The sequence below is a fragment of the Dipodomys ordii genome, unplaced genomic scaffold, assembly GCF_000151885.1.
Source record: "Dipodomys ordii isolate 6190 unplaced genomic scaffold, Dord_2.0 Scaffold237, whole genome shotgun sequence".
Lineage (NCBI taxonomy): Eukaryota > Metazoa > Chordata > Mammalia > Rodentia > Heteromyidae > Dipodomys > Dipodomys ordii.
The window spans coordinates 501,652-529,309 of record NW_012267453.1 but is presented as its reverse complement, the minus strand read 5'-3'; the positions used below and the strand labels follow the sequence as shown (position 1 = coordinate 529,309).

At 38.5% G+C, this 27,658-nt stretch overlaps 3 gene segments (V, D, J or C); all 3 read right to left on the bottom strand.

The window, feature by feature from the left end:
* Positions 1–5,024: 5,024 nt before the first annotated feature.
* Positions 5,025–5,517, bottom strand: LOC106000772. The segment is given in 2 exon segments: positions 5,025–5,347; positions 5,463–5,517. Coding segments are annotated over 2 exon segments (378 nt in total).
* A 3,532-nt stretch (positions 5,518–9,049) lies between these two features.
* Positions 9,050–9,674, bottom strand: LOC106000778. The segment is given in 2 exon segments: positions 9,050–9,519; positions 9,620–9,674. Coding segments are annotated over 2 exon segments (366 nt in total).
* A 15,096-nt stretch (positions 9,675–24,770) lies between these two features.
* LOC106000747 lies at positions 24,771–25,365 on the bottom strand. The segment is given in 2 exon segments: positions 24,771–25,105; positions 25,221–25,365. Coding segments are annotated over 2 exon segments (390 nt in total).
* Positions 25,366–27,658: the final 2,293 nt, after the last annotated feature.

Below are 27,658 nucleotides of genomic sequence, written 5' to 3'. Positions count from 1 at the left end.
GCATTTTTCTTGTGTTTTTCCTGTTTGTTCTGCTCATTTGGTATGAAAGTAACACGTTTTTTACTAGAATACTATTTTAAGGCAAGCATCAACAAAGTCCTGTAATTTCATAGTCAAAGTCTGCAGATACAATCTAGTTGAACAGATACAGTCTATTGAACATCAAACAACTATGTATTAATGGGCTAAGAACAGCAAAGAAGAATTTGGCAAACCGGACATTACTAGTTTTACAGAGAAATGTGGAGAAAAATAGGGTGAGAGGGTTGTGGATAGGTAAAATGAGAGTGAAATTAAGCAAGTCCTAATTTCAAAGAGTTGGAAATGAATTGGACAGAATGAGAGGAGAAAGAGAAGGAAAAAAAGAAAAAGAAAGAAACAAGAAAAAATGGAAATAAAAAATTTACATTTAAAAAGTGAAACACTTAACATTATGCAAGTTTAACAAGGTAATATTGAGAGAAGAACTGGGATAGGATGAGAGGAGGGAGGGATAGAATAGAGACATGAAATACTAACAAATAAAAATACTTAAAATATTGCATAGGTATAAAGAAATAATACTGCTATTAAGTAAAGCCTAAGAAGTTCTGAAGTGAGTAATAAATTTCTGGATTAAGTTTGTACATAATGGGGGATAAGGTCTAATAATCGATGATGGGTGTATCTGAGGATGAGCAGCACAAAAATTGAGTCCCGCAAAAAAGAATGAAATAGAAGAAAAAGTAAAACAAATGAGAAAGAAAGAAAAAGAAAGGACAAAAGGTTCAGTACAGATTTTTTCAAAAAAGTACACACACATATACACCAAAAAGAAAAATAAGAGGAAGAAAAAAAAGATTAATAGAAAATAACTTTTCAAAAAGAATTAAAATTAAAAAATAAAAAGATGCAAATAAAGAGTTCTTTGATTTTTTTTTTTAGAGGGGAATAGGCAAAATCCTGTATCTCCCTTGTGTCCATATCCAGTCTCTAGGTGGAGTCTCTGGTCTGCTTGTGTTGTTTGGTTTTCCTGTGGCTCCATTGGTTTCTTAAGTCAGTTTGTTTGAGCAGGCAGAAAAATGCTCTGCTTTACCCAGGATTTTGTGATTCTTCTCCCAAGCTAGTTCAGTGGGAAGGAGATCTGCTTTGAGTATCGCAAAAGAGGGAGATGACTGTTTCCTCTAGCTTGGAGATGCTGTGTTGAGTCTAGGTTCTGGGTAGAGTTGAGGTCTTTCAGCAAACAGTAGCTTTTCCTTGAGTGTCTAGCTTCTGAGATACTCACAGAGCCAAGCCTAGAGCCATTCTCAGGGTTTATGTTTACTGATTTTCAATTGATTGTCTAGGCTGCTGTAGGAAGGGGCAGCCTCTGGCTCTGTTTACCCAATGCAGAAAGCCATGTCTGCTGGGGCCAGCAGAGTTTCCTCTGTGTGATATGGGTGACTTTCCCCTGGGTGGAGTTGAGCCTGGCAGGTCAGGGCAGGTTCCTGTGACCTGCTAAATGACTCCAACTCATGGCCTGATTTGGAGCTAGCAGCACAGCCTGGCCTTTGTCAGTATCAAAGAAGAAGATCTCCTGTTCTGGGGCTGGGAGGGGTGACCTTCCCTCCTCCGCTCTCTGAGAATGAGTGAGGATGTCAGAGTTCTACTCACGCTGCTGGACTGTTGGTTCCTGGGTTGTCTCTTGTCTGCAATTTGCAGGATTAGGATATCTGCTCCTTGTCAGTTCTTGCTGTTGTTGAGTAGAATCCTCTCACCCACTCTCTCTGGCACCTTTGTCCCAGATTCTCTGTGTTGTAGGTATGGCAGCTACAGCCACCGCAGCCGCCACAGCAGTCACAATAATGGCTGCTGGAAAGTGCTCAGATCTGTCTCCTTGCCTGGATTTTCCCACTCTGGCCAAACTCTGTACTGTGATGGCACACTTGGTGTAATTCTGTGGCCTAGGACTGTTCACTGGAACACTAAAACTGCTTTCTATGCGAGAGCTTATTTACACTCCAGCTTCTCCTCCATCATCTTTTTAGGATGTCTTTTTTCTATTATATTTTTAGATCTATTATCAAAGATTAGATGGCTATAGGTCTGTGGGATTATTTCTGGGTTTTCAATTCTATTCCATTGTTCCTGAGGTCTCTTCTTGTGCCAGTAACCAAGCTGTTTTGATTACTATGGCTTTGTAGTAGAGTTTGAAATTTGGTATTGATATTCCTCCAGCAATGTTCTTTCTGTTAAGGATCATTTTTGCTATTCTGAGTTATGGCTTTAATCAAGAACCCAAATAACAACAGATGCTGCAGGGGATGTGGACAGAAGGGAACCCTACTGCATTGTTGGGGGGGGTGTAAGCTTGTTTGACCACTTTGGAAAGTAGTAGTGAAGTTCCTCAAAAGACTCCACATAGAGCTCCCTTATGACCCATCAATCCCACTTTTGGGCATTTACCCAAATGATCACAAACAAGACCATACAAACAATGCAGTAAGGTTCCCCTCTGTCCATATCCCCTCCAGCATCTGTTGTTGTTTGAGTTCTTGATTATAGCCATTCTAACTGGGGTGAGGTGGTATCTCAATGTGGTTTTGATTTGCATTTCTTTTATGGCTAGAGAAGTTGAGCATTTCTTCATGGGTCTATTGGACATCCTTCTTTCCTCTTCAGAGAAGTTTCTCTTTAAGTCTTTAGCCCACTTATTTATTGCACATCTGTTTCTTTGAAGGTTTATTTTTGGGGAGTTTAATTTTTTATGTTCTAGGTATGTTTTAGATATGAGACCCTTGTCTGTTGTATGGCTAGTGAAGATCTCCCAATCCGTGGGCTTTCTATTGATCTTGCGAGCTATGTTCTCTGCTATGCAGAAGCTCTGCAATTTCATGCAACCCCATTTGTCCAACCTTTCTTTGATTTGTTGTGTTTCTGGGTCTCTATTAAGAAAATTATGGCCTTTACCAAGGAGACCTAGGGTTTCTCCTATTCCATCCTGTAATGTCTTTAGAGTGTCTGTTTTGACTCCAAAGTGTTTGATCCATTTGGAGTTGATTCTGATACGGGGTGATATATAAGGATCTAGCTTTAGTTTTCTACAAGTAGTTAACCAATTTTGCCAGCACCATTTACTGAAGAGGCTGAACAAATTCTTTTGACACTGGTAAATATCTGATGGCTACAGCTATGTGGATTTATCTTGGGTCTTGTCATTGGTTCCATTATTCTCCAACCACCCAAAGCTAGCTGGGGGTGAAAATTGGTGCAACTAATCCAAGTGAAATGACTTTCCTGGTAGCCTTGCATGAGATGTACAAGTCGTTATGTCGAAACGAACTTTACAACTTCGGTGGGGGGGTGGGGAGGATTGGGGGAACAGGAGGAGGATGGGAAGGGATGGGAAGGGGAAACAACGAAGGAGGCTACAATGCTTGATCAGAAATGTACTCATCTTTCCCATGTAATAGTAACCCCTGTATATGGTATTTTCACAATAAAAAAAAGAATGTTTCTTCAAAAATTGGGGAAGGGAAAACTGGGTATCTACATACAGAATATAGAATCAGTTTCCTTGATCTCACAATTTCAAAATAAAATGCCTAATGGATCAGATATTAGTGTGAGACATGAAATTTTAAAACAACTCCAGGAAAACAAGGAAAAATACTTGAAGATAAGGTCACAGGTAATTGTAAACAGGAATATTGTTGCATATGGGCAAGAAATATATATATACATATATATGAATAAATAAATTTATTTGCATATATATGCATATATGTGTGTATACATATACATGTATATATTTATAATGTATATATGTATATATATTTACATAAATGTATATATACATAAATCTATATATTCATAAACAAATATACATATATCTATATCTTATTTATCTATCTTCACTTATACCCTGTATGGTGTCTCTGATCTTCATTTTTGCTTAAAGCTAGCACTCTGTGCCTTTGACCTCAGCTCAACTTTTGGATTTTTGGTTGTTAGTTGTAGATAAGAGTCTGATGGCTTTTCCTGCTCAAGCTGGCTTTAAACCTTGATCCTCAGATCTCAACCTCTTGATTAGCAGGGATTGCAAGTATGAGTTACCTGTGTATGGCAGGAAATAAAATCTTAAAGCAAGTAACTTATTTTCTATTTTTATATGTTGTATTGTTTTACATCTCACTTGTTTTATTAAAGAAGTTCTTTAAATTGTTTGTTCCTTTGTAAGTTCTTGAACAACTTGTGATGTTTCATACAATTTTCAGTTTTATACTTTCTTCCAAGACTTAATGAAGGTTTATTTTTTATAATTTCAGATTGGTAAACAAAATTTAGAATCAAATTTAAGTGAATTCTAATGCCATCGCTTATGGGAAATATTTCTGAAAATTTGGGAAATAGTGATGATCCTGGGCTGTGAGCTATCTCAAACCATCATTATGATCATTACCTTTGTTGTAGAAGTGAAAATCCCTGTTCCTTCTCTGGTTTCTTGCAGAGTTGCAACATTAGGGGTTTGTGCATTTATTGACATAAACAGGCTGACGTCTTCACAGAGTTGAGGCCTGAAGAATTCCCCAGAGAGGTTGCTGGCTCAGGTGAGAGCATCAGCAGCTCACACTGGCTTTTTCCACAGTCTGTTGAATCCCAGACTTATGTACCCAAAACCCTAGGAGAGCTTCACAGAACTGGAGAATTCCGCACTCCTAGTTCCAACTTCTCCATTTATCTCGGAGTACAGAAGCTAATGATTAGACTCATTTCCTGTATTAAAACAAGTCCTGCTTTGAGAATTTTGTCTGGCTTGTGTTTTATTATGTGAATCACAAAGGATGTCTTTATCCCTTGTGAAGAGACATGGCCATGTCTGTGCTTCTGGGACAGAGGAGGAGAAATGAGACAGAGACACAGAGGAGCCTTTGCAGAAAGTTGAATGAAAAGCTTACAATATTTTTCAGAGCTAGGCTGCATGTGAGAAGCACTGTCAATAGGTAGAGGCATCAGAAAGTGCAGCTGGGGCAGCCTAGCCTCTCACTTCTGCTTCCCTGGGAGATTTATGTTATGGGTTGTATCACTGTGGGTGGTATACTATCATACTGTTGACAGTAATAAGTGGCAAAGTCTTCAGGTTGGAGATTGCTGATGGTGAGAGAATAACCTGTCCCAGATCCACTGCCACTGAACCTGGATGGGACCCCAGAGGCCAAATTTGATGTGTAAAAGATCAGAGGCTTTGGGGATTTTTCTGGTTTCTGCTGATACCAGTTTAAATAATTGCTAATACCCTGACTGGCCCTGCAATTGATGGTGACCGTGTCTCCTGGAGATGCAGACAGGGAGGATGGAGACTGGGTCATCTGTATGTCACATCTGGCACCTGGTATTGGAAACATAAAAGCAAATATCCACATTATTAGTTATGTTATTACAGATTTTTCTGAAGCCCAGTTAGCACATGCCATAAGGGATAGAGAAAAGCTATCCTTCCTTACCTGAAAGCCAGACCAGGAGAAGCCCCAGGAGCTGAGCAGGAGCCCTCATGTCCATACTGTGTGCTGATTGGGACTGACTGCTCAACAGGGTGTGAACAGCCTATAAGAAGTCATTGTGACAGTGGGCTGTGATCTTTGCATATGCAAAAATATGGAAACAGATGCAAGACTAGCCCATCTCAGGAAATCATCACAAGTCATGATCAATCCTCTGTCCTATGAATATATCTATTGGTGCCTTCAGGGTGAGGACCTGGTTTACTTGAGTGTCTTAATCTCAATTCTATATAATGACATGAAAGAGAGAATTAAGGAGAAAAATGAGTGTTTCATGCTCAGGATATGAAAATTCCTGTGAGCATAAGAGAATTTAGAATTTGTCAATTTAAACTGTTCTAATTTCTCTATACATTGCACCATGTGACTGACAGGGCAGAAAACATAAGCTGTTGTATATTCCAGGAACTCATGCTTTAGTCTATTCCAAAATGCACATACTAACACAAGATAAAATATGATTACATGCTAACACCTGTAATCCTAGCTGCTCAGGAGCCTGAGATCTGAGGATCATAGTTCAAAGCCAGCCCAGACAGGAAAGTCTGTGAGAGTCATCTTCAACAAACCACCAAAAAAAAACCCAGAATTGTGCTCTGGCTCATGTGGTAGAGCGCTAGCCTTGAGTTATAGAGCTGAAGGACATTGCCCAGACCTAGAGTTCTACCCCTACAACCAAAAAAATAATGGTTTGTCATTCAGTATATGTGAGCCAACTTCTTCCTAATTTATGTTACTTTATTTCATAAGATAGAAAATTATTAAAAGCAAGTATAGTACTGGTTCAAGTATGCCATGTCCAGAGGTTTGATGTCTTGAGGGCTGGAGCCAAAGCTTGTTGCTACCAAAAAAGACCAAAGTTACTTCATTATTTGTGACTTGTCACAATGACCATGTACTTTTTTTTTCACTGTGGGATTTGAACTCAGGGCCTGGGCATTGTCCCTGAGCTTTTCTGCTCAAGGCTTAAGTGCTCTACCACTCTGAACTAGAGCTGCACTACTGTTTTTCAGGTAGTTAATTGGAAATAAGTGTTTCATCGACTTTCTTGTCTCAGCTGGCTTCAAATTGTGATCCTCATATCCCAGACTGCTGAGTAGCTAGGATTACTGGCATAAACTACCAGTGCCCAACTTGGTTATGGATTTTTAATGCCTTATTTTCTCAAATGTCATACTGTGTTAATGTCTCATGTTCTCAAAAGGGCTGTAGTACATCCATAGTTCTAGTTCCAGTTTAATATTCCAGATCAGATTATAGATAAATCACTTTCAAACTCCATCCCATTAAGCACCTGTTCCTTGGTCCTCTTACATGTCTTTCTTATCACATATGCCCAAATTTCTGTTACTGCCCAGAGATGAGAGGGGCTCACCTCTCCTTTCTATATATGCAGATCAGAACTAGTATCCTAAAGTAGCAATGAGAAAAAGGATAGCTGCTGTGAAGGTTGAGAAGCACTGTGAATCATTTAAAATATCTCTTTGTTTCTGCATTAGTCTAGGTGTGAGAGGGAGGCACAGATATGTTTGGGAAGTAACTGAATTGGCTGGAGTAAGCTCAGCATTCAAGATGACACTATGGCAACTTCTGATTATTTAAATGGGATTGCTACATGTGGCAACTTAGAAAATGAGGTCTGTTAATTTTAAGACCAATGACTTTCATCCATTGGAATTTGTAATCGGGTTGAAACAAGACTAAGAATAGGGTGGCACAGCCCCAGATACTGTGTTCTGATCTCCTCCCTGGGGAGGATTCAGGTACTCTATTCAAGAAAGGATTTGAATTCTGGGGAATCTATGTGACCTGAGGATTCAGATCCAGTGAATGTATGTCTAACTGTTGTCCAGCCTTGCCTCTGGGTGTTTGAAGAGCTTGTCTCAACACCTGATTCTTTTCAAATATCTTAATGACCTTATACATTGTCAAGAGCTTTCTAGAGTCTCTTTGCAATCACAGTGATAATTGTAAACATCTATTGACTGTACACTTCATAAAGAAATTAGGACTGCAGTAGAAATTTATCTTTTAAGGCATTGTTCTATCTAGAACTCAACTTATATCTATTTACAATCTCTGGGGCTCAGAGTGGTGCCTGGTTTATGATCATGAAGGAAAGGGAAAACTTGCACCCCTCCTAACCCATGTTCATCCTGGATTTTAAGTTTCTGTGAATATTTGTGAAAAGCTCCAAACTCATTGTTCCATATTATGAGAATACAAATTCTGAATGTGAAAGTGAATTACCAGCCCAATTAAGGTACAAGCATGCTACCTGTCGGAAAAATAAAAGTGAATGAGGAATGGCTCATGTGGTAGAACACTTCTATAGGAGTCAGGAAGCTTTGACAAAATAAATATATTCTCCACTTTGTCACTCAATGTATTCAACATACACATACTGTTATTGTAAGAATCTGTATAGTTTAAAATGGCTTTGTTGACTGCTTTTCTGTGTGCATTTGCATTGAAAGCATATTGATAAAAAGAATATTGACATAAAACAGACCACATTTCTTAAGCTTTAGATTTATATGAATTACACCTTAAAAAATTCTAGAACTTATTATAGGTGATTGAGGTCTGTAAGGAGATTTTTCCTCACAAGAGTCTGTGTCGTTTTTCCTGCTGGATTGAGCCATGAATCGGTGTGTGTTTGTGTGTGTGTGGGTGGGAGGAGTAATAGTTTAGTCCTCTCTGCTTCTGAAGTACTCTGAACCCAAGTTCAACACTGCTGATGTGGTGCTAGTCCTGGTTCCTTCCCTCTCCTGGTCTTTGGCTCTTTGAAGATGCCAATAGAAGGCCATTGTGTCAGAATTAATCTTTGTCTTTTTTTTCTAAGAGACGATTATTAATTACAAACAAATGGAACTGAGAATTGTGCTAAGATGTGAGGCCTCTTAATTACAACTTTTACAATCATAATTCTGAGCACACACTTGGGAGTTTGCAAGAGCTTCTTGAAACACTAAACCCACACTTTTCTGATATTATCTCATTTCTTCCTTGTCTTTGAGATCATCTTGCTCTTGAATTATGTTTCTTCTGAGCAAAAGTAGTAGATACCTTTTTTAACAGATGGAAATTAAGTTGAAGGGGACAGATTTGCCAATAGAATTGGAACTTCTAATCCAGGCTGGCTTGAATGAAGCAGGGGTTAGGACATTCATAACCATTGAAGGACAGACTATAGAAATATTTTTTTCCTGTAAGCAGGATATTTATGAAGTCAGAAATCAAAATATTACTTAATACAGATGTGCTTGGAGAGGAACGAAAAACATTAACTTGTAGAATAACAGTGGCCAGCATAAATTGTGTTGTAGATTCAATATGAAAGTTCAGAAAACCTCAAAATCAGCATTTTTATTGAGCAGCTGTTTTAGTTTCTATGAAGAAATTGATTGAAAATAAGCTATTTTATAATTGAGTGGAGTAGAATGTCCAAAATAATTGATGGGCACTCCTCATATGTAACAATTGGTTTCAACTATTAAAGCAGAGACTCAGTGCCATGGGTATTCAGCTGGAGCCAAGAAGACAAGAATATTAGGTTGCAGAGATAATTCTTCCTTTAGAATCTGGCTGCATCAGAGAAGCACTGTCAACAGGTAGAGGAACTAGGAGAAGTAGCTGGGGCAGGCCAGTATCTCACTTCTGCTTTCCTGGGAGGTTTTTATCATGGCTTATATCACTGTGGGAGGGTAATTAATATGCTGTTGACAGTAATAAGTGGCAAAATCTTCAGGCTGAAGGCTGCTGATGGTGAGAGAATAATCTGTCCCAGATCCACTGCCACTGAATCTGGATGGAACCCCAGAGGCCAAACTAGTTGCATAAGAAATCAGAAGCTTTGGAGCATTCCCTGGTTTCTGCTGATACCAGGCTAAATAATTGCTAATATCCTGACTGCCTTTGCAGGAGATGGTGACTGTTTCTCCTGGAGATGCAGACAGGGAGGATGGAGACTGGGTCATCTGGATGTCACATCTGGCACCTGGCATTGGAAATATAAAAGCAAATATCCACATTATTAGTCAGGTTATTACAGGACATCACTGACCACACAGGGTGAGAGAAGTATTATCCTTCCTTACTTGGGAGGCAGAGCAGCAGGAGTCCCAGGAGCTGAGCAGTGGTCCTCATGTCCATGCTGTTTGCTGACTGGTACTGACTGGTGCACAGGGTGTGAACAGCTTATTATGAAGTCATTGTGGCAGTAGTATATGACTTAGTCAAATGCAAATCAGTAGGGCTGGGCAAAGATGGATATAGCTGCAAGGCTGGCTCATCTCAGGAAATTATCATAGAGCCATGATGCCCATGTTTCTTAGTTTTAGACTAGAGAATGTGATTCATTCAACCAGGCCAAAGCACAATCAGCCGGCTGTCCTATGCGTATATATATTGGTGCATGCAGGGATGAGGACCTGCTTTTCCTGTGTGTTCTAATCTCAATTCTCTGTAATGACTCTAGAAAGGGATAAGATAAAGACAAAATGAGTGTTGTATATAGGTAAATGGAGGTAGTGAAGATATGGAGAGAATAGAGTTTCTGAACATTTTAAACTGGTTTAATATCTTTATGCATTGGAACATTCTCACAGCCATAGCAAGAGAGATATAAGCTGTTTTTATGTCTCAGTCTATTCCAACAAACACATATAAACATAAAATAAAATGTGGATTCTCACTAGGCCCCGGTGGCCCACACCTGTAATCCTAGCTACTCAAGAGCATGAGATCTGAGGCTACTCGTTCATAGCTAGTCTGGGCCAGAAAGTCCATTGAAATCCTATCTCCAATTAATCACTAGAAAAATGGAAGTAGCACTGTTGCTCATGTCCTAGAGCACTAGCCTTGAGCTGAGGAACTCAAGGATAGCTCCTAGGCCCAAGTTCAAGCCTCTCGACCACTCCCCAAATCCTCACAAATGTGGAATCTCCTTAAGATCAGGTTTAAGACTGAGGCAAATTTTCCCTCATTTGGCTTTACTACATAAATTAGAAAAACACTTAAAGCAAGGAAGCAATTTTAACAATGGCCTAAATAAGCCATTTCCTGTGGTTTGATGGCTAGGGGGCTGAAACAAAAGTGTGTTGCTACCAGAAAAAACCAAAATTACCTCAGTATTTGTGATATGCCACTATCTCCAGCTAAACTTTTTAATCTTGGACTTACAACCACATGTACATGCTATGTGCATGTACATGCTATGTTTAATAATCTTACGATGACATACAATAATTCAAAAAAGCAAGGCGATTTATTTATTCAAAATCTCCTTCCTCACGTGGAACACTAATAATTAAGAAGCATGTTGTTTCACATGGAAGGTGGTCAGAACCAAATCAGAGAGTAAGAGAAAGGACATTGAGACAATGGCTTTATATATCATGTTGTTTCTTTCTCATTGGGCTTCCAGTGTTATGATATCTTCTCTGGGTATTCATTATGCTCTCACCCTTGCAAATAAGTATGATTATACCCAGACTCTTCCTTTCTGTCTGTGAATATTAGCAATCTCAAAGCTAGATCAGGTCAGAGAAGTTGTCTGAAACAGGTAGTGAGGAGTGCAAGGCAGACTGATAACACCCAAGCAGAAAAATTGCTTTGGGCCAGAGGCATGTGAGAGCTTTTTCTACCTGTGAAGACAATAAATTTCTACTATCTCGAACTTCCACAGGTTGACTCTGGTGTTCCAGAGGTCTGCAGATGAAGGGCCTGCAGAAATCACTGGCTAAATATATCAAGAGCTTATTGTTACAAGGTTGCCAGCCCTATCCCTAATGTTCTTCACTGGATACTGGTGTGTAAATCCTGCCACCTGCTGGAAGGAATGGTCAAAATGAAGACAGCATGGTTTGGTCTAAATCAGAGCCCAAGAGAAATCTAGGTATAGATGGTTTATGAAAAGACGGCATTGGGATATGATAAATCATACAGGATTCTAAATATCTACACAAAATCAGACCAAAGGAGAATACTCTTAGGAGAGAAACAATTAAGCTGAATGTCTACATGCCTCTTCATATTTACATAAAATTATTTATATATATACAGATATATATAAATGAACTCAATGATACAGAACAAAAGAGCTGTCTTTCTTCTTTTAATTTTTTTATGATTCTGTGATTCTGTTTTCTTTATATATGGTGAATTCAAGTGTACATACTCAGGAGGGTTGAGGGAATACAGAATTGCATAGAATTCGAGGTAAAAATGGTGAATAGGGGCAGCAGTGGAGCTCACTGGACATTGATGGCAGTGAATTTCATAGGTGGAGACATGAGGGCAGGACTGGGAGAGAGTGAGGGGGTGAGAGAGTGAGGGAACAGACAGATAGAACAAAATTATCTCATCATCCATTATCATCTGACTCATATAATGATAATCCCTCTGTAATTCACCTTAATATCACAATAAAATAAATATTTTTTAATGATGAGTAGTACTTATAAACATTGTGAAAAATGGAGAAAAACATAAGGGAAAGACAAATTTGCCAATGTTAGGAGGAAATCAGTTCCCAATGTATTAAAGATTTGACATAAGCAACTTTTCCAATAATTCTGAGAGATCAGAAAATAGATGAACTCATAAAAATAAAATGCCATGAATTCAAAAATATAGCCAACATTGGGAATGATGCCCACTGTGGGTGGTTATCAACTTAGGGAGGAATTCTTCACCTATTTTCACACACAAGCAAAATACATATACAGAAACATATAGAGAGTCTATTAAGATGTTATAGAATGTTGATTACAAGGTTTTAAAAAATTCAGAGTGAAAATTATGCTAAACACTATTATTACACCCAGATAAGTCCATTGTAGTTTGGATATATTATTTTTCAAAACTGCATATAATACAAGCTGGGCGCCAGTGGCTTATATTACAATGTCCTGAATGGCCTGTAATGTTGGTTACTCAGAATGCTCAGATCTGAGGATCACAGTTCAAAGCCAACCCAGGCAGGAAAGTCTGTGAGACTCTTATCTCCAATAAACCACTCAGAAAACGGAAGTGGCACTGTGGCTCAAGTGGTAGAGAGCTAGCCTTGAGCTGAGGAGCTGAGGGAGAGCACCTGGGCTGAGTTCATGCCCCACAAATGACAAAAAACAATGCATCTATTACAAATATCCTGCAGAACCACTTTAGGTAGCCAAGCTACCTTACATGCCTCTCTGAACACTTCCATTAATTATTCTGCTGTTGGACAAATACATCTAACATAAAGCCTATTTTTATAATCATTGTATATTTTACTGGAAACTGTGGCTTATTACCCCTGCTTGCTATCAATGAAGAGTATTAGTACTATGTATCAATCACCCATGTAAACATAAGCATTGAAAATATGAATCTAGATTGCTACTGAGCACACACTGCTTTGGAGACAGTGGGGAAAAAAGGAATTACAATTATTGATCCACTGGAATGAAAACCATTGTAAGTTGAAGATTACCTATGTATAAGAAGTGTGGACCTCCAAATTATTTAAAATTACAGTAAAACTTTTTAAACTAAAGTGGTATAGATAATGAAGAAAAGCTAGTGACAGAAGAAATATACATTAAATATTATTAGTTAGCTTACTACATTTTCTACAAATAGAAAAGGATGTAAAGGCCTTAGACCACCTGTTAATAGTTGCAAAGATATAGAGTGAATGGACACAGGAGACATATAGGGATCAAACCAAATAATTTTGAAATAAGCTACTAGATACAAAGGTCAGCTTCATTTGAGTTTCTAAATGAGTAGGAACACCCGCCGGGGCATTTTTCCATCTTTCTTCTCTTTGCCTATTACCATTGGGGTAATAAGCAAAGATGGGGTTACTGTAGGACAGCTTGTTTTTACCCTATATTACAATCATGATGGAATATCAGAAGAAAATGCAATAAAAATAAAATAAGAATGTGAGAATTTCTCTTTAATTAGGCACAGGGAAAAGACAGTTTGGCAGGGCACTAACCCTATCTCCACAAGGATTTGAAGCCTCAGTTTCTCTTGTTATATAACAGTTTCAAAGATGAGAAACATTCTGAATAGATAGAGAAGGGTTCATGTCATGTAATAATGTTCATGGTGAAGCTTATCTTCAAATATTCTCTAGTTAGTTTGTTCTACTCCATCTTCCCTTGCCACTACATACTCTTCCATGATTATGCAGGATCGCAGTCACTGATGCAAACAATGACCATGGGAGAAAGCAGGACTGAGCAGAGAGGATACAGCTGGAGCAGTAAAATCTCTGATTTATTCTCTGTGAAGTTTGTGTGGAGGCTGAATTGCTGAGAGGCAAGTTTACAAAACTCTGGAGAGTAATAATTGGTTATGTGAAACACAGGGAGGCTGGTGATGGTCAGAGTGAAATATGTCCCAAATATTCTCTATGGAACCCACAAAGGACCCAGACATCCAAGAAAATGGCCACCAGATGAGCACTGTAGTATCAGGATCTATTTTTTTCTGGTCCTAGGCTAAGCCATTCTTCTGGTTGGAGCTCTTTAAAAGACTGGCTTGATTTGATATTCCTAATGACCATCTTTCCTATACATACTGTCACAGAGATTAGAGGTAGAATAATCATCAATTCCTCAGACACTTTCCATCAGGAATAGAGAATGGCCACACATTGCATCATTGGTCACATTACAATGTGTATGGGTAAGTGGTTTTCCAATGTAACAATTTTCAGACTAATATAGATTATTTGCTTTATTCTATATGCCCCAAATCAAGTTTTAGTTCTTCAGGATATCACTCATTTAAAGCTTCAGTCTAAACCTCCAGAAGCAGGATGAAGAGGAGTGTGTGTGCTGGCACTTTCTTGATGTCCTCACTCATCTGAATCACTCCAGAAACTTCTTTTGGGAAATCCTGTAACCAGACTCTGAGCATCCAGCCATAGTCCTGTGGATCCTGTGTAAAGCTTCAGCAAGTGTGAGAGCCAAGAGGATTTAAAGTGATAAAGACAAAATACCATATCTTAATAGGATTATAAGAGAACTGAAAGCTCAGAATCAAACCTATAATGATCTGTATTCTTCAGTTAAGTTTATACATACAAAATAGCTTTATATTAATCATTATAATTAGCCAACGTCAACGTAGAAAAGTAAATTAATAACAGTATGTAAATGTGAACATATAACATATGTGCTTATTTGCATATACCCAAAGCACAGTCCACTGATGAGGATTTCTTCACAGTCCAGTCAAATCCTATGCTGGTGTAATTCTCAGTCAGCACACAGCATGGATATGAGGTTCTCTGCTCAGCTCCAGGGGCTCCTGTTGCTCTCACTAGCACAGTGTAGTGAATTCATACTCTCATTCTAGGGAAGTTCTGTTACAACATGCTTATCAGTAAGGGTATTTATTTCCATGTTTCCTCTGTCAGGTGCCAGATGTGACATCCAGATGACCCAGTCTCTGTCATCCCTTCTAGTCTCCAGGAAACAGAGAGAGTCACCATCTTTTGCCATGCCATTCAAGCATTAGTAGCAGTTTATCCTGCAATCCGTAGAAACCAGGAAAGCTCCTAAGGCCCTGATCTACTTTGCAGTCAGTTTAAAATCAGCTGCCCAATCTAGGTTGAGTTACAATGGATATAGAACAGAGTTCATTTACACCCTCAGGAGCCTGCCTATTACTGTCAACAAGGTTACAATACTCCTCCCACAGTGATACAATTCATAACCTAAAACTCCCAGGGAAGCAGAAATGAGAGGATGGGATGCCTGAGCTGCTCCTGTTTACCTGCTGATAGTATTTCCTAGAAGCAGCCAGGCTCTGAAGGTCACTGTAAGGTTTGTGTACAAGGGCAAGAAAAGCTTTTCTGCATCCTAACTCTCTCCTTTTTACTCAGCTCCAGAGGTATAGACATTATCCTGCGGGGTGGTATCCTTCAAAATCGAGGTTTTCACACATGAAGTTCAAGTGTTCTGACATCATTTAGTATTCATACAGCAAAATGGGAGTCCCTGTAGTTAAGCAGGATTGTTCCAATACAGTCAATTGTAGTCTATGCTAGATCCACTTTCTTGAAATTGGATATATGGAACATGTGTTTGTCTGAAGCTTCTTCAGAACCAAGGGCTCCTTTGAAAGTGTAGCCTGGTGGACTCTGAGATGTTCAGACTTGTTCTGGAAGAGATCCTGAGATACATATCCTGGATTAGTGCTGATCTTCAGCATCCAGAGAGAAGCCTGTTATCTGCTGACAGATCTGCACTCCTTTTATACAACTGAGATCTTTGGAGTTGTCCTGGAATGGATACAATACAAAGTTCTGGATGGCTTCTAATGTTGATAATATAAAATTTGGTAGATGGGATGTATCTCAACTAGGAATGGATATTCTTTAAAGTGTAATTCCTTGTCAGGCACTGGTGATTCATAACTATATTCTAGCTATATAGGTGGTGGCAGGGATGTGGGGATCCTAGCTTGAAGCCAACTAAGACAGGAAAGTCTGTGAAACTCTGATCTCCAATTAAACCCCCAAATCTGGGAATAGAGCTTTGTCTCAAGTCTTCAAGCACTAGCCTTGATTAAAAAAGCTCAAGAACACTGCCCAGGCTCTAGGGTCCAGCGCCAAGACTGGCCTAAAAAATAATAAGTACAATAAAATTTTATTTTCACCTCTGGGGCCAAAGTATATAAACTTCATCAAGTTATATCATAAACACAATGTGAGGGATTATATTAAACAGATGCAAATGATCTAATGAGCAATATATTCACTAAAGGTAAGCAAATACAAAAAAATTATACATCCCTCAATAGATAAATTCTTCAGTAGTCAATACTGACCAGAAACCATTGACATCATCTAGATTACTCTCAGCATGATCAAAATGGGGAATGAAGTCTGTACTTTACACCTGTGATTATGTACAAAATTCATAATCTCTTCTTATAGGGCCATTAACTTTGGCCAAAATGACCATGAAATTGAGGAATTGAGGATTAGAATTTTAGAAATTAGGAATCTCTCTCAATTTCTGAGCTTTTCCATACCCAAAGGAGCAGTTTTTTAAAATAGGATTTTATTTTCTTTAGGTCATTGTACAAAGGAGTTGCCATTGCACAAACCAGTTTATGCATACAATACCTCTTCAATGTCATCCCTTTTAAAATTCTCACTCCTCTCTCACCACACTTTCCTTCAGGTTTGTTAACATTTTTTTTTTTTTGCCAGTAATGGGGCCTAACCTCTCAGTCCAAGGGCTGTCCCTCAGCTCTTCAGCTCAAGGGGAACATTCTTCCACTTGAGCCACAGCGCCACTCCCGGCTTTTTCTGCTTATGTGGTGCTGAGAAATCGAACACAGGGCCTCATGCATGCAAGGCAAGCACTTTACCACTTAGCCACCATCCTAGCCCATGTTTGTGAATTTTTAAGTTATGTTTTGATATGTTTGCCATTACAACGAAGCGATTCATGCATGCAATGCATCTTGAGAAAATTCAGCCCTCCTTAGACCAACCCTTTCCCTTATTTTTCTCAGTTCTGTAGTATATGTAGTGCATTCTTACCTGCATTCTACTCATTTCCTCTATTTATTCTTCTACCTCTTTCCTCCTGATCTCAAAACCTCTTGCAAGAATATTTCCTAGCACTCATTTTTTATACCTTGATGACATGATCTCAGAAAAGCAGTTGTTATATATTTCAAAACATTTCTAACAGTTTCATAATTTTGGCTAACAAAGATGAAATAAAGTTAGTAGAAATAATAAATTCCATACTTTCTGTGATTGTGTGTGTGTGTGTGTGTGTGTGTGTGTGTGTGTGTGTTTGTGCATTCTAGTGATGATACTTGAACTGAAGTCATGGACATGGTCCCTGCACTTTTGTGTTAAAAACTAGTGCACTACCACTTGAACCACAGCTCCACAATTTGCATTTCTGTTGATTAATTCAAGATAAAAATCTCCTGGACTTTCTTTCCTGGGCTGGCTTTGAGCCATGATTCTCAGATTTCAGTCATCTGATGGATTAAGAATTAGGATTTAGAGATAGAATAAATAGCCAAACAATTTTAGGCAAAAAAGGAATGCTGACATAAGCTCAATCCCAAGACTCAAGCTCTACTATGAGCTATACTAAAAAATATTGGTCCTGCCAAAAAAATAAACCCAAATATGAATAAAACAGACTAGAAGACCTAGAAAAAACCCATATATTTGATATAGTTTTATTTGGAGGCAAAGTATACCTTGGGAAAATTATAGCTTCTTCAATAAATTATTTTGAGAAAACTGAGCATCCATAGGCAAGAAACTAGAAATCCATCCCTGTTTGTCACCATGTACAAATATCAACTCATAGAAGATCAAAGACCCCAACATTAGACCTGAAACTTTGAAATTACTACAAGAGAGAGTAGAAGAAATACTAGAACTCATTGACATAGGCAGAAAATTTTAGGATAGAGTTTCAAAGGCATACCAGATAGGAGAGAAACTTGACAAATGGGATTGCATCAGACTAAAAAGTTTCTGCACAGCAAAGGACATTGTTACTAAACTAGAAAGATAGCCAACAGGCTATAAGAAGGTCTTTACCAGCAATACATCAGACAAAGCCTAATATCCAAACTATACAGTAAACTTAAGAAACTCCTCCCTCCCAAAACTAGTAAATCAGTTAGTTAATAAGCAAAGAGCTCAGGATAGATGACTTAGAAGACGAGTTAAGAATGGCAAAGGAACACATAAGGAAATGCACATCATCCCTGGCCATAGAGGAAATGAAAAATAACACAAACTCATAGATTCCATCTCACTCCACTAAGATTGGCCAACATTGTGAATTCAAATAACAAATGTTGGCGGGGATGTGGAGGAAAAGCAATCTTATTGAACTGTTTGTGTGAATGTAAAATGACACGACGACTCTGAAACAGTCTGGAGGTTCCTCACAAAATGAAACATAGATCTTCCTTGAAACCCAGCCATACCTCTCTGCATCTGCCCTAAACCTCACAAGCCAATATACCATATAGACACTTGCACATCCATGTTCACTCCCACACTATTAAAAATTGCCAAGTTGTTAAAAGAGCCGAGATGCCCTACAATAGATGAACAGTTAAAATGTGTTACCTATTCACAAAGGAATTGTACATAATCATTAGAAAAAATAAAATTATGTCATTTGCCGGGAAATGGATGGACCTAGGAAAAATCATGTTGTGTGGTATGCCAACCTCAGAGAGAGAAGTAGTACATGTTTCTTTCATGTGAGGAGTCTATATCTAAAACATAAGTCTCTAGGCATGTACACAAAGTGAGACTAAAGGAAAAAAGAGGAACTGAAAGACACAATGCCTGTGTACTTATTTTTTATTTGAAACATATATTTTTTATTGAAAATATATTGTATAAGTGGATTACAGTAACATGAGCAAGGTAATGAGCTCATTTCCTACATAGCAATTTTACGCCCTTATTTTTTCCACTACCATCCCTTTCCTCCCCACCTCCCCAACTCCTCCTGACCAAATCCCCAGCAAAGTTGTAAAGTTCATTTTCAACATAGTGTCTTGTACATCTCCTTGTTACAATGGGTCATCCTGTATCCTTATTTCTGACCGTACAAAATAACATTTATAAAAAGGAACTCAAAAACATAAAAAGACATATTTTCTTTATTACTGTTTTGTTTTCTTGTCTTGTTTGTTTGTTAGTTCATATGTCTTGGGAGGGTAAGGAGAGTCACAGAACTGTAGGCACAAAAGGTGAACAAATGCAGCAATGGTACTCTTGGACACTATGTTGAAAATGATCCATAAAACATGTGGATGGTCCTTTATGGAGGAAGCTTTGGAGAAACTATGAACTGAAGACACACTCCTCAATATAATAAAGGCTATATAGAACAAACCTACAGTCAGCATTATACTAAATGGTGAAGAGTTAAAACTTTTTCCTCTAAAGATTATGACAAGGTAGTCTGCTCTTTCCACTCTGTTCATAATAAAGGATTGGAAGGATTAACAATGTGAAAGTGGCAATACTGCCAAGATCTATCTAAAATTCAATGTAATACCCATCAGTATCCCAACAACATTTTTCAATCAACAAGAAGAACCAATCATAAAATTCATGTGGAATAATAGAAAACCCGAATAGCTAAAGCAATTCTTAGCAGGAAGAACACTGCTGGAGGAATATCAATACTTCAAACTCTATTATAAAGCTGTACTTACAAAAACAGCTTGGTACTGGCAAATGAACAGGCTTGTAGAACAATGGGATAGAATTGAAGACCCAGAAAGGAACTCACAGACCCATGGCCACCTAATCTTTAGTAAGGTAGCCAAAAACAAAGATGGAAGAATGACAGTCTCTTCAACAAATGGTGCAGTCAGAATTAGCTATACATGTGTAGAAACATGAAAACTGAATTTAAATCCTTATAGATCACCCTGAATCAGAATCCACTCCAAATGGATCAAAGACCTTGAGGTTCAAACCCCAGTACTACCAATTTGACAAGCTTCACAATGTGTTTGTGTGAGATTCATGCCACTTCACCTATAGCAGTTGTTGGTTAGAGTCCTGTTTTTGCAATATTTCACGTCTTCAAAGCTTCAGCTTACTTTACAAGCACTTCCTCTGACATTTGATCCTACATACTCAAATTTTTCAGCCTTTGGTCTCCTCTGCACATTGTCTAAATTTGTCTTAGGAAAGGGAGAATTTCATCCTGCTCTCCTCTATTTCTTACTCCTAATCCTCCTTCCCACTTTCTCCCTCCTCCTTCACTGAAGGACAATATTTTGAGGAAGTTAAATTGGAAAGTTCTTTTAAAATTACATGATTGTATTATTTTTGTTAGTTATGTGGCTTGAACACTTTGCCTAGGCACTGTCCTTATGCTCTTCAGCTATTCAGCTCAAAGCAAGCACTCTACCACTTCTTGTTTTCTGGTTTATTGGAGATAAGAGTCTCCTGAACTTTGCTGCCTAGACTGGTTTGAACTGTGATCCTCAAATCAGCCTCCAGAGTAGCTTGGATTACAGACCTGAGCCACCTGCTCCCAGCTGTATGATTGTATTTTTTACTGCTGTTGTTGCAAGTGGGTCTTGAACTAAGGGTCTGAGTTTTGTCCTTCAGCTAGTACTCTACCAGTTGAGCAACAGCTCCATTTCTATTGATGTTAATACAATAGGTTTATCTATAAAATTCACAATCCTAACAATATTAGAAACAAGATAATATGAGTATATTAAAATACTTTTAAAATCAATATCTATTCATGATATTCAAAAGCTACTAGTGTCTAAGGAAGACAGAAATAATGAAAAAAATACTAAAGTGGTTAGAAATATATGTAAAAAATCGATAATTATCATAATATGTGGTCAAATATTTTAACATTTTCCCCATCACATTGTTTTAAATGTTGAAATATTTACTATCATATTCTCACATACAAAATTATACAGGATGGTTTCCTCCAAATTCTGTAAAGCAAGAGTTAAAAGAAAACATTAAATTTGAAGTGAAGAAGCCAGGTATTTTCTTTTGCTGATGAAATTTGTACAAATAAATTAAAATGATTAAAATAAATCATAGGATATAACAATAACTTAGTAGAGTCTATGCAAACACAGTGAATAGAAAAATATCTCTTTTAGAGTAAAGAAGTCACAGCTACTAAATGTATTTCCATAGTCATAAATTGGAGTACAACATCATTTTACATTTTCTCTAGGTTGAAACATAGAATCAAACCATGCAAAATTAAAATTCCCTAAAAGAATATTTAAAGTAGAGAATGCAAACCTAGAATTTCCATGGCAATTTAAGATACTCAGGATAGCCCAGAAAGTTTTAAGCTCAGAAAACTGTCCTTATATTTTCGAACTTTATTTTCATTTTTGTCTGAGAGCATCATGGTTAAGTCAGTGTACATGCAGTAGGTGCAGACAGAAAAAGAGTCAAGTTGACAGCTCAAACAGGAAATACTCATCTTCTGGCTCATGGAATTGTAAGCCCTCTGTGCAGCTCCTTACTAATAACAATAAAAATGTCAAGAGCCAAGTACTAGTGGCTCATTCCTGTAATCCTAGCTGGTGATGAGGCTAAGATCTGAGGATTGATGTTGGAAGCCAGCCTGCATAGGAAAGTCTATGAGACAATTATATCCAATTAAGCACATAAAAAATCAGAAGTAGAGCTGTGGATCAAAATCTCAAGGAAGAAGCAAGGCCTTTCCTTGAGTTACAGCCCAAGGACTAGAAACAAAATGAAAACAAGCCAAAAAGAAAAGGAGTAAGGACCTGGTCCACCAGTGTACAACCTGTTCATATATAACAAAAGAATATAATGGGGATACATTAGTGTAATTATTGTTTTGATGTGCTGTGCAGATTCTTCTAATCATTTACTTGTGGAAACCACCAGTATTCCCTGTAGAGTTTCTGCATGATGAATCCTACTGAACATTGACAGTTAGAATAGACTACATTAGAATTTACTGAAACCTGCAGGCATATGCTAGGGCAGAGGGGAAGAATGGAGGATCACCTGTCAAGATCAATCTATAAGTAGTTGAGAGCATTGGTACTCACCTCTAGGTTCTAGACAGGGAAAGGACCTAGGTAAGAAGGCCTCCAGTTTCACAAGCAGATGATGTGGGTCTGAGGGACACCAGAGAAGATTCCAGTTCAGTATTTAGCTTCACTCAATAACATAAGCCAGTCTTGGAATGGCTATAGGCTAATAATTTCTTCTATTAAAAAGAAACTCTACTTGCTTGAATTAACTAACATGTCTCAATTTTACAAAAGAAACCCATATAACACTCTCAAAGTTTCCTCCCTAGTTATGATTTGTGTGCTCTATTGAATCAGGAGAGGCATTGCCAAGTGTGTCCTGCTGCAGACAGAGAGGTAGAGTACAGGGAATTCTGCTGAGATGATTCTACCAAAATCTTCAAGTTACCTTCAGATTCTGGATGTATCTGAGAAGCTGTGTCATCAGGTGGAGGCACCAGGAAGGGCAGGTGGGACAGCCTAGCCTCTCACCTCTACTTCCCTGGGAGCTTAATGTTATGACTTATATCACTGTGAGTGGGTAGCTACTCTGCTTTTGAAAGTAATAAGTGGGGAAATCTTCAGGTTGCAGGCTGCTTAAGGTGAGAGTAAACTCTGCCCCAGATCCACTGTCCTTGAATCAAGAAGGGATGAGAATGGTAGTTACTTTGCACCGTACATGCGAAACTTAGGAGCTTTCACTGATTTCTGCTGAATCCAGTCTAATGAAAAGCTAATACCCTCACTCGCTCTGTAAGCCATGGAAACTCTGTCTCCCAGAGATGTAGACAAGGAGGATAGAGACTCTTCATTTGGATGTCACATCTGGCACCTAGCAGTGGAAACAGAAAACAAATACCCTCCTTGATAATCATGTTACAAGAGGCCTTCCTTGTTGTACCAGAGATCCCCTACTGTACTATGCTGAGTAAATCCCCAGCATTTTTCTTCCTTACCTGGGAGCAAGAGCAGCAGGAACCCCAGAAGCTGAGCAGGGACCTTCATGTCCATGCTGTGTGCTGACTGGGACTGACTCCTGCACAGAGTGTGAGCAGACTATGAAGTGCTCAGGGCACTATGCCCACATGCAAATCAGCAGGGGTGGGGAGACCTGGGCACCTCTGCAGGATTGGCTCAACTCAGTGAATCACCACAGGCCTTGCATCCACAGGTTACCTGGACTAGAAAAGAGAAACTTGAAGTTGGCTGCAGAGTTTGGGAGATGATTTGATGGTAGAAGACACTTTTATGAGTATTTTTAAAATGTATAATGCACAGAAACCACAGAGGTATTAGAGTATTTCATATATATATATTGAAATATCTTGTTCCTACTTAGATCTTTTATTCACTCTCATTCATTATTCCTGGAAAAAAATCACTATGTTTTCGTTATTAAGTACTTATGCATTGAAACTTTTCTTAATTTCTCTCCTTTCCTTTTCACCTTTTCTTCCCTTCCCTTACCTTGTTTTCTCTTCCCTTCCCTTCCCTTCCCTTTTTATTTTTTATGGTTGTGGGGCTTGGACTCTGGGGACTGTCCCTCAGCACTTCAGCTCAAGGTAAACACTCTACCATTGGAGCCACTGTGCCACTTCTGGTTTATGGTGATTTATTAGAGATAAGACTCTCAAGGACTTTCCATCCCAGGCTGAGTTTGAACCACAATCCTCAGATCTCAACCTCCTGAGTAGCTAGGATTGCAGATTTGAGTCACTAGCTCATAGAAGGAAAAGAAATCTTAACCTTATAATGTATTTTCCTTTTTTGAGTTGTAATATGGTTTTGCATCTTATTTGCATTATCAAGAAATTATTTCAGATGTTTGTTGCCATGTAAGTTCATGAACAACTTGTGATGTTTCATACAATTTCCAACTTCTGATTGTTTCCTGCAAAAGAATTAATAGATTTTGTTATTTTTTTAAAGCTCATAATCCTAGATTGGTAGAAAAAACTTACAATCAAATTTAATGCTGTCACTTAGGTAGACTATTTCTGAGAGTTGGGGAAAATTGACGATTGTTGACAGTCAGTTACCTCAATTCATCATGATGATCATTATGATTGTGTGTGGAAGGTTAAATCCCTGTTCCTTCCCTTCTTTCCTGAAGAGTTCATCATTAGGTCATCCCTTGATTATATTTGGTGAACTGCAGAGACTTGTATAATTCTTCACATAAGCAAGCTGACATCTGATCAAAAGTGAGGCCTGGAGAATTCCCGTGGAGAGGCAGTTTGGTCAGGTGAGAACTTCAGCCACTCACCCTTGCTTCTTCACCACAGGGTGAAGAATCACAGGATTGTGTGCTCAAAACCCTGGGATAGCCTCACAGAACCAGAAATGCCACACTCCTCCTTCCAAATTCTCTGATGACCCAGGAGTTAACAACCTAATGATTAGAGTCATTTCCTGTATTAAAAAATTCCTTCTTAGAGATTCTTGTCTGGCTTATATTTTACTGTGTGAAGCAGAAAGGATGATTTTATATGAGAGAGACATGGCCATGTTTGTGCATCTGGGAAAAAGGAGGAGAAAAGAGACAAAGATTCAGAGGAGCCTTCACATTTCAATGAAAAACTTCGAAAGTGTTCATAGCCATGCTACATATGAGAAGCCCTATCAGCAAATGGAGGCATCAGGAGGAGCAGCTGGACAGCCCAGCCTCTCACTTCTGTTTCACTGGGAGGTTTTTGTTATGGCTTGTATCACTGTGGGAGGAAAACTATTACCCTGTTGACAGTAATAAGTGGCAAAATCCTCAGGCTGCAGGCTGCTGATGGTGAGAGTGAACTCTGTCCCAGATTGACTCCCACTGAACCTTGATGGAATTCCAGAAGCTAAATTCTTTGCATAATAGATCAGAAGATTTGGAGCATTCTCTGGTTTCTGCTGATACCAATTTAAAACATTGCTAATGCCCTGACTGGCCTGGCAAGTGATGGATACTCTGTCTCCTGGTGATGCAGACAGGATGGATGGAGACTGAGTCATCTGGATGTCACATGTGGCACCTGCATTGGAAACAGAAACACAAATATCTACACTGTTAGTCATGTTATAGGAGACATTCCCTGAAGACCCAGGCAGCACTGAACACGGAATGGGAGGAGTGCTGTCCTTCCTTACCTGGGAGCCAGAGCAGCAGGAGCCCCAGGAGCTGAGCAGGGGTCCTCATGTCCATGCTGTGTGCTGACTGGGACTGACTGCTGTGCAGTCCTCTGTCTATTATGAAGCCATTGGGGCAGTAGGCTGTGCTCTGAGCATATGCAAATCAGCCAAGCTGGATAAAGCTGAGCATAGCTATAGGACCAGCTCAACTCAGGACATCCTCATATTTCCACAGTGCCTACATACCGTAGTTTAGCCCAGAGAATGTGTTTCACCCATACAGTAGAAGCTGTGATGAGTCTACTGTCCTTTGAATTGATCTATTGGTACATTCAGGGATGATGACAATTTCTCTTGAATTTTTAAATCTTTATGTCATGACACTTGAAATGGAGAAGACTAAAATAATAATTGAGTGCTTCATATGCAGAACATGCAGAGAAGTGAAGATATGGGAAGAATAGAGTTTGTGGATATTTTTACTGGTTTAATATCTCTATTCATTGAAGCCTTATCTCTGACATAGGAAAAGATATATAAGCTGTGAAGTTTTCAAGCAATTCATGCTTCAGGCTCTTCTTAAACACACATATACACAAAGTAAAATGCGATATTTCCCAAGAGCTGGAATAAACGCTGAGTCCAACTCTTTCTTATTTACTTTACTACATAAAGGAAAATTTTGCTACATAAGAAAATTTTCAAAGCAAGGGAAAACATCTATATCAAGGGTTTTAGTAAGCATGTCCTGTGGTTAGATGGCTGGAGGGCTGAAGCAAAAGCGTGTTGCCACCAAAAAAGTCCAAAATTTCTTAAGTTTTTGTGATTTGCCACGTCACCAGGTATTATTTTTACTTGGATTTACAGTTTAATATTATTCAAGAACTATAGTATATACATATATCCATTGCCCCCTGATCATTCCACATCAAATTCAGGGAAAATCACTTACTTTCAAACTAGTTAGTCCTCATATACCTCTTTCTTGTTATGTGTCCAAATTTCTGCTATTACCTACAGAATGGAGAGGCTCATCCATACTGTTACACCCAGCTGGTCAGGATTGAGCAACTTCAAGGGGGAAGAAAAGATTGCTGTCTTAAATATTTACTAACATTGTGTCTCATTTATATATCACTTGGTTTCTCAATTGATCTAGGCACAGATATCTGGGTAAAATTCCTGAAGTGGTTGGGATAGAAGATAGGACTTCTGGATGACAATGAAAGCTAATTTGTAATTATTTCAATGAAACTGTTAAATTTGGCAATTTGGGAAAAGAGGTCTATTCATCTAATGCTATTAACTTTCACTTATTGTAATTTGGAATCAAGTTGAAGACAGGACCAAAAACAATGCCACAATGCCTCAATGGTTCTGTGCAGTTATTATGGTCCTGTGCTAGAGAAAAGGGTCAGATCTGAGAGGGGTTGAGATTTATGTGAACTATGTGACCATCAAATTTATTTTCAACTGCTATTCAGCCTTACTTGCCTTACTTCTGTTGTTTGTAGGAACTTGGTTCTGGACCTGATGTTTCTCTGAATAACATCTTAATGGCCAAATAAATTCTCAAGGGCTTTCCAGAGAAAGCCTTGAAACCCAATGATTTTTGTAAACATTCCTGGGCTGTATAATGCATAAACAAATGATAGTTACAGTGGTCTCAGTTCTATCTGGATTTCGACATAAATCGATTTATAATCTCTGGGGTTCAGGGTGGTGTCTGGCTAGTGTTCATGGAGGAAGGGGACATCTTGTACCCCTTCCCAAACCAGATTAATCCTTGATTTTAAGATTCAGTGAATATTTGAAAAAAAACAAACTCATTCTTCCATATTATGATGAACACAATGTCTGAAGTCGAAAGTGCATTGCCAGAACAACTAAAGTGAAAACATGCTTCCCTGCCTGAAAAACAAAAGCAGATGAGGAATGACTCATGTGACAGAGTAATTGTGTAGCAGACAGCAAGTTTTGAGTTTCAGTCTCCATAGCACCCAAAATGAAATTCTGCATGTTGTCAATCAATTTGGCAAACAGGCAACATACTATCACTGCCACAGTCTGCACTTAATTCCAGTTTCCAGTTTGCATTTTATAAAGATTAAATAAAATGATATTCACAAGAAGTAATAGAGGGGAGGCAGCACACTGCAAAATTCTTCCAATGTGACTCACTCGCAGACTCACCAGCTTTCAGTGCTATAGGTTTGTTTTTCCATAATAAATGGGCTGCAATTTTTTTTCCCAATTTGGAATTGTTTATATTGTGCCATGTCTGTCATTTGTGATGTTTCCATTTATCGCAATGAAAGTCTGACTACTGATACCAGATCTGTTCACTTCAGCAAACATCTATTTACCATAAATGCCTATGCCTTTTCCTTGTTGTTTAGGATTTTTGGTGTTTGTTTGTTCCCTTGTACTACTAAGGAGATGACCCAGGGCCCAGC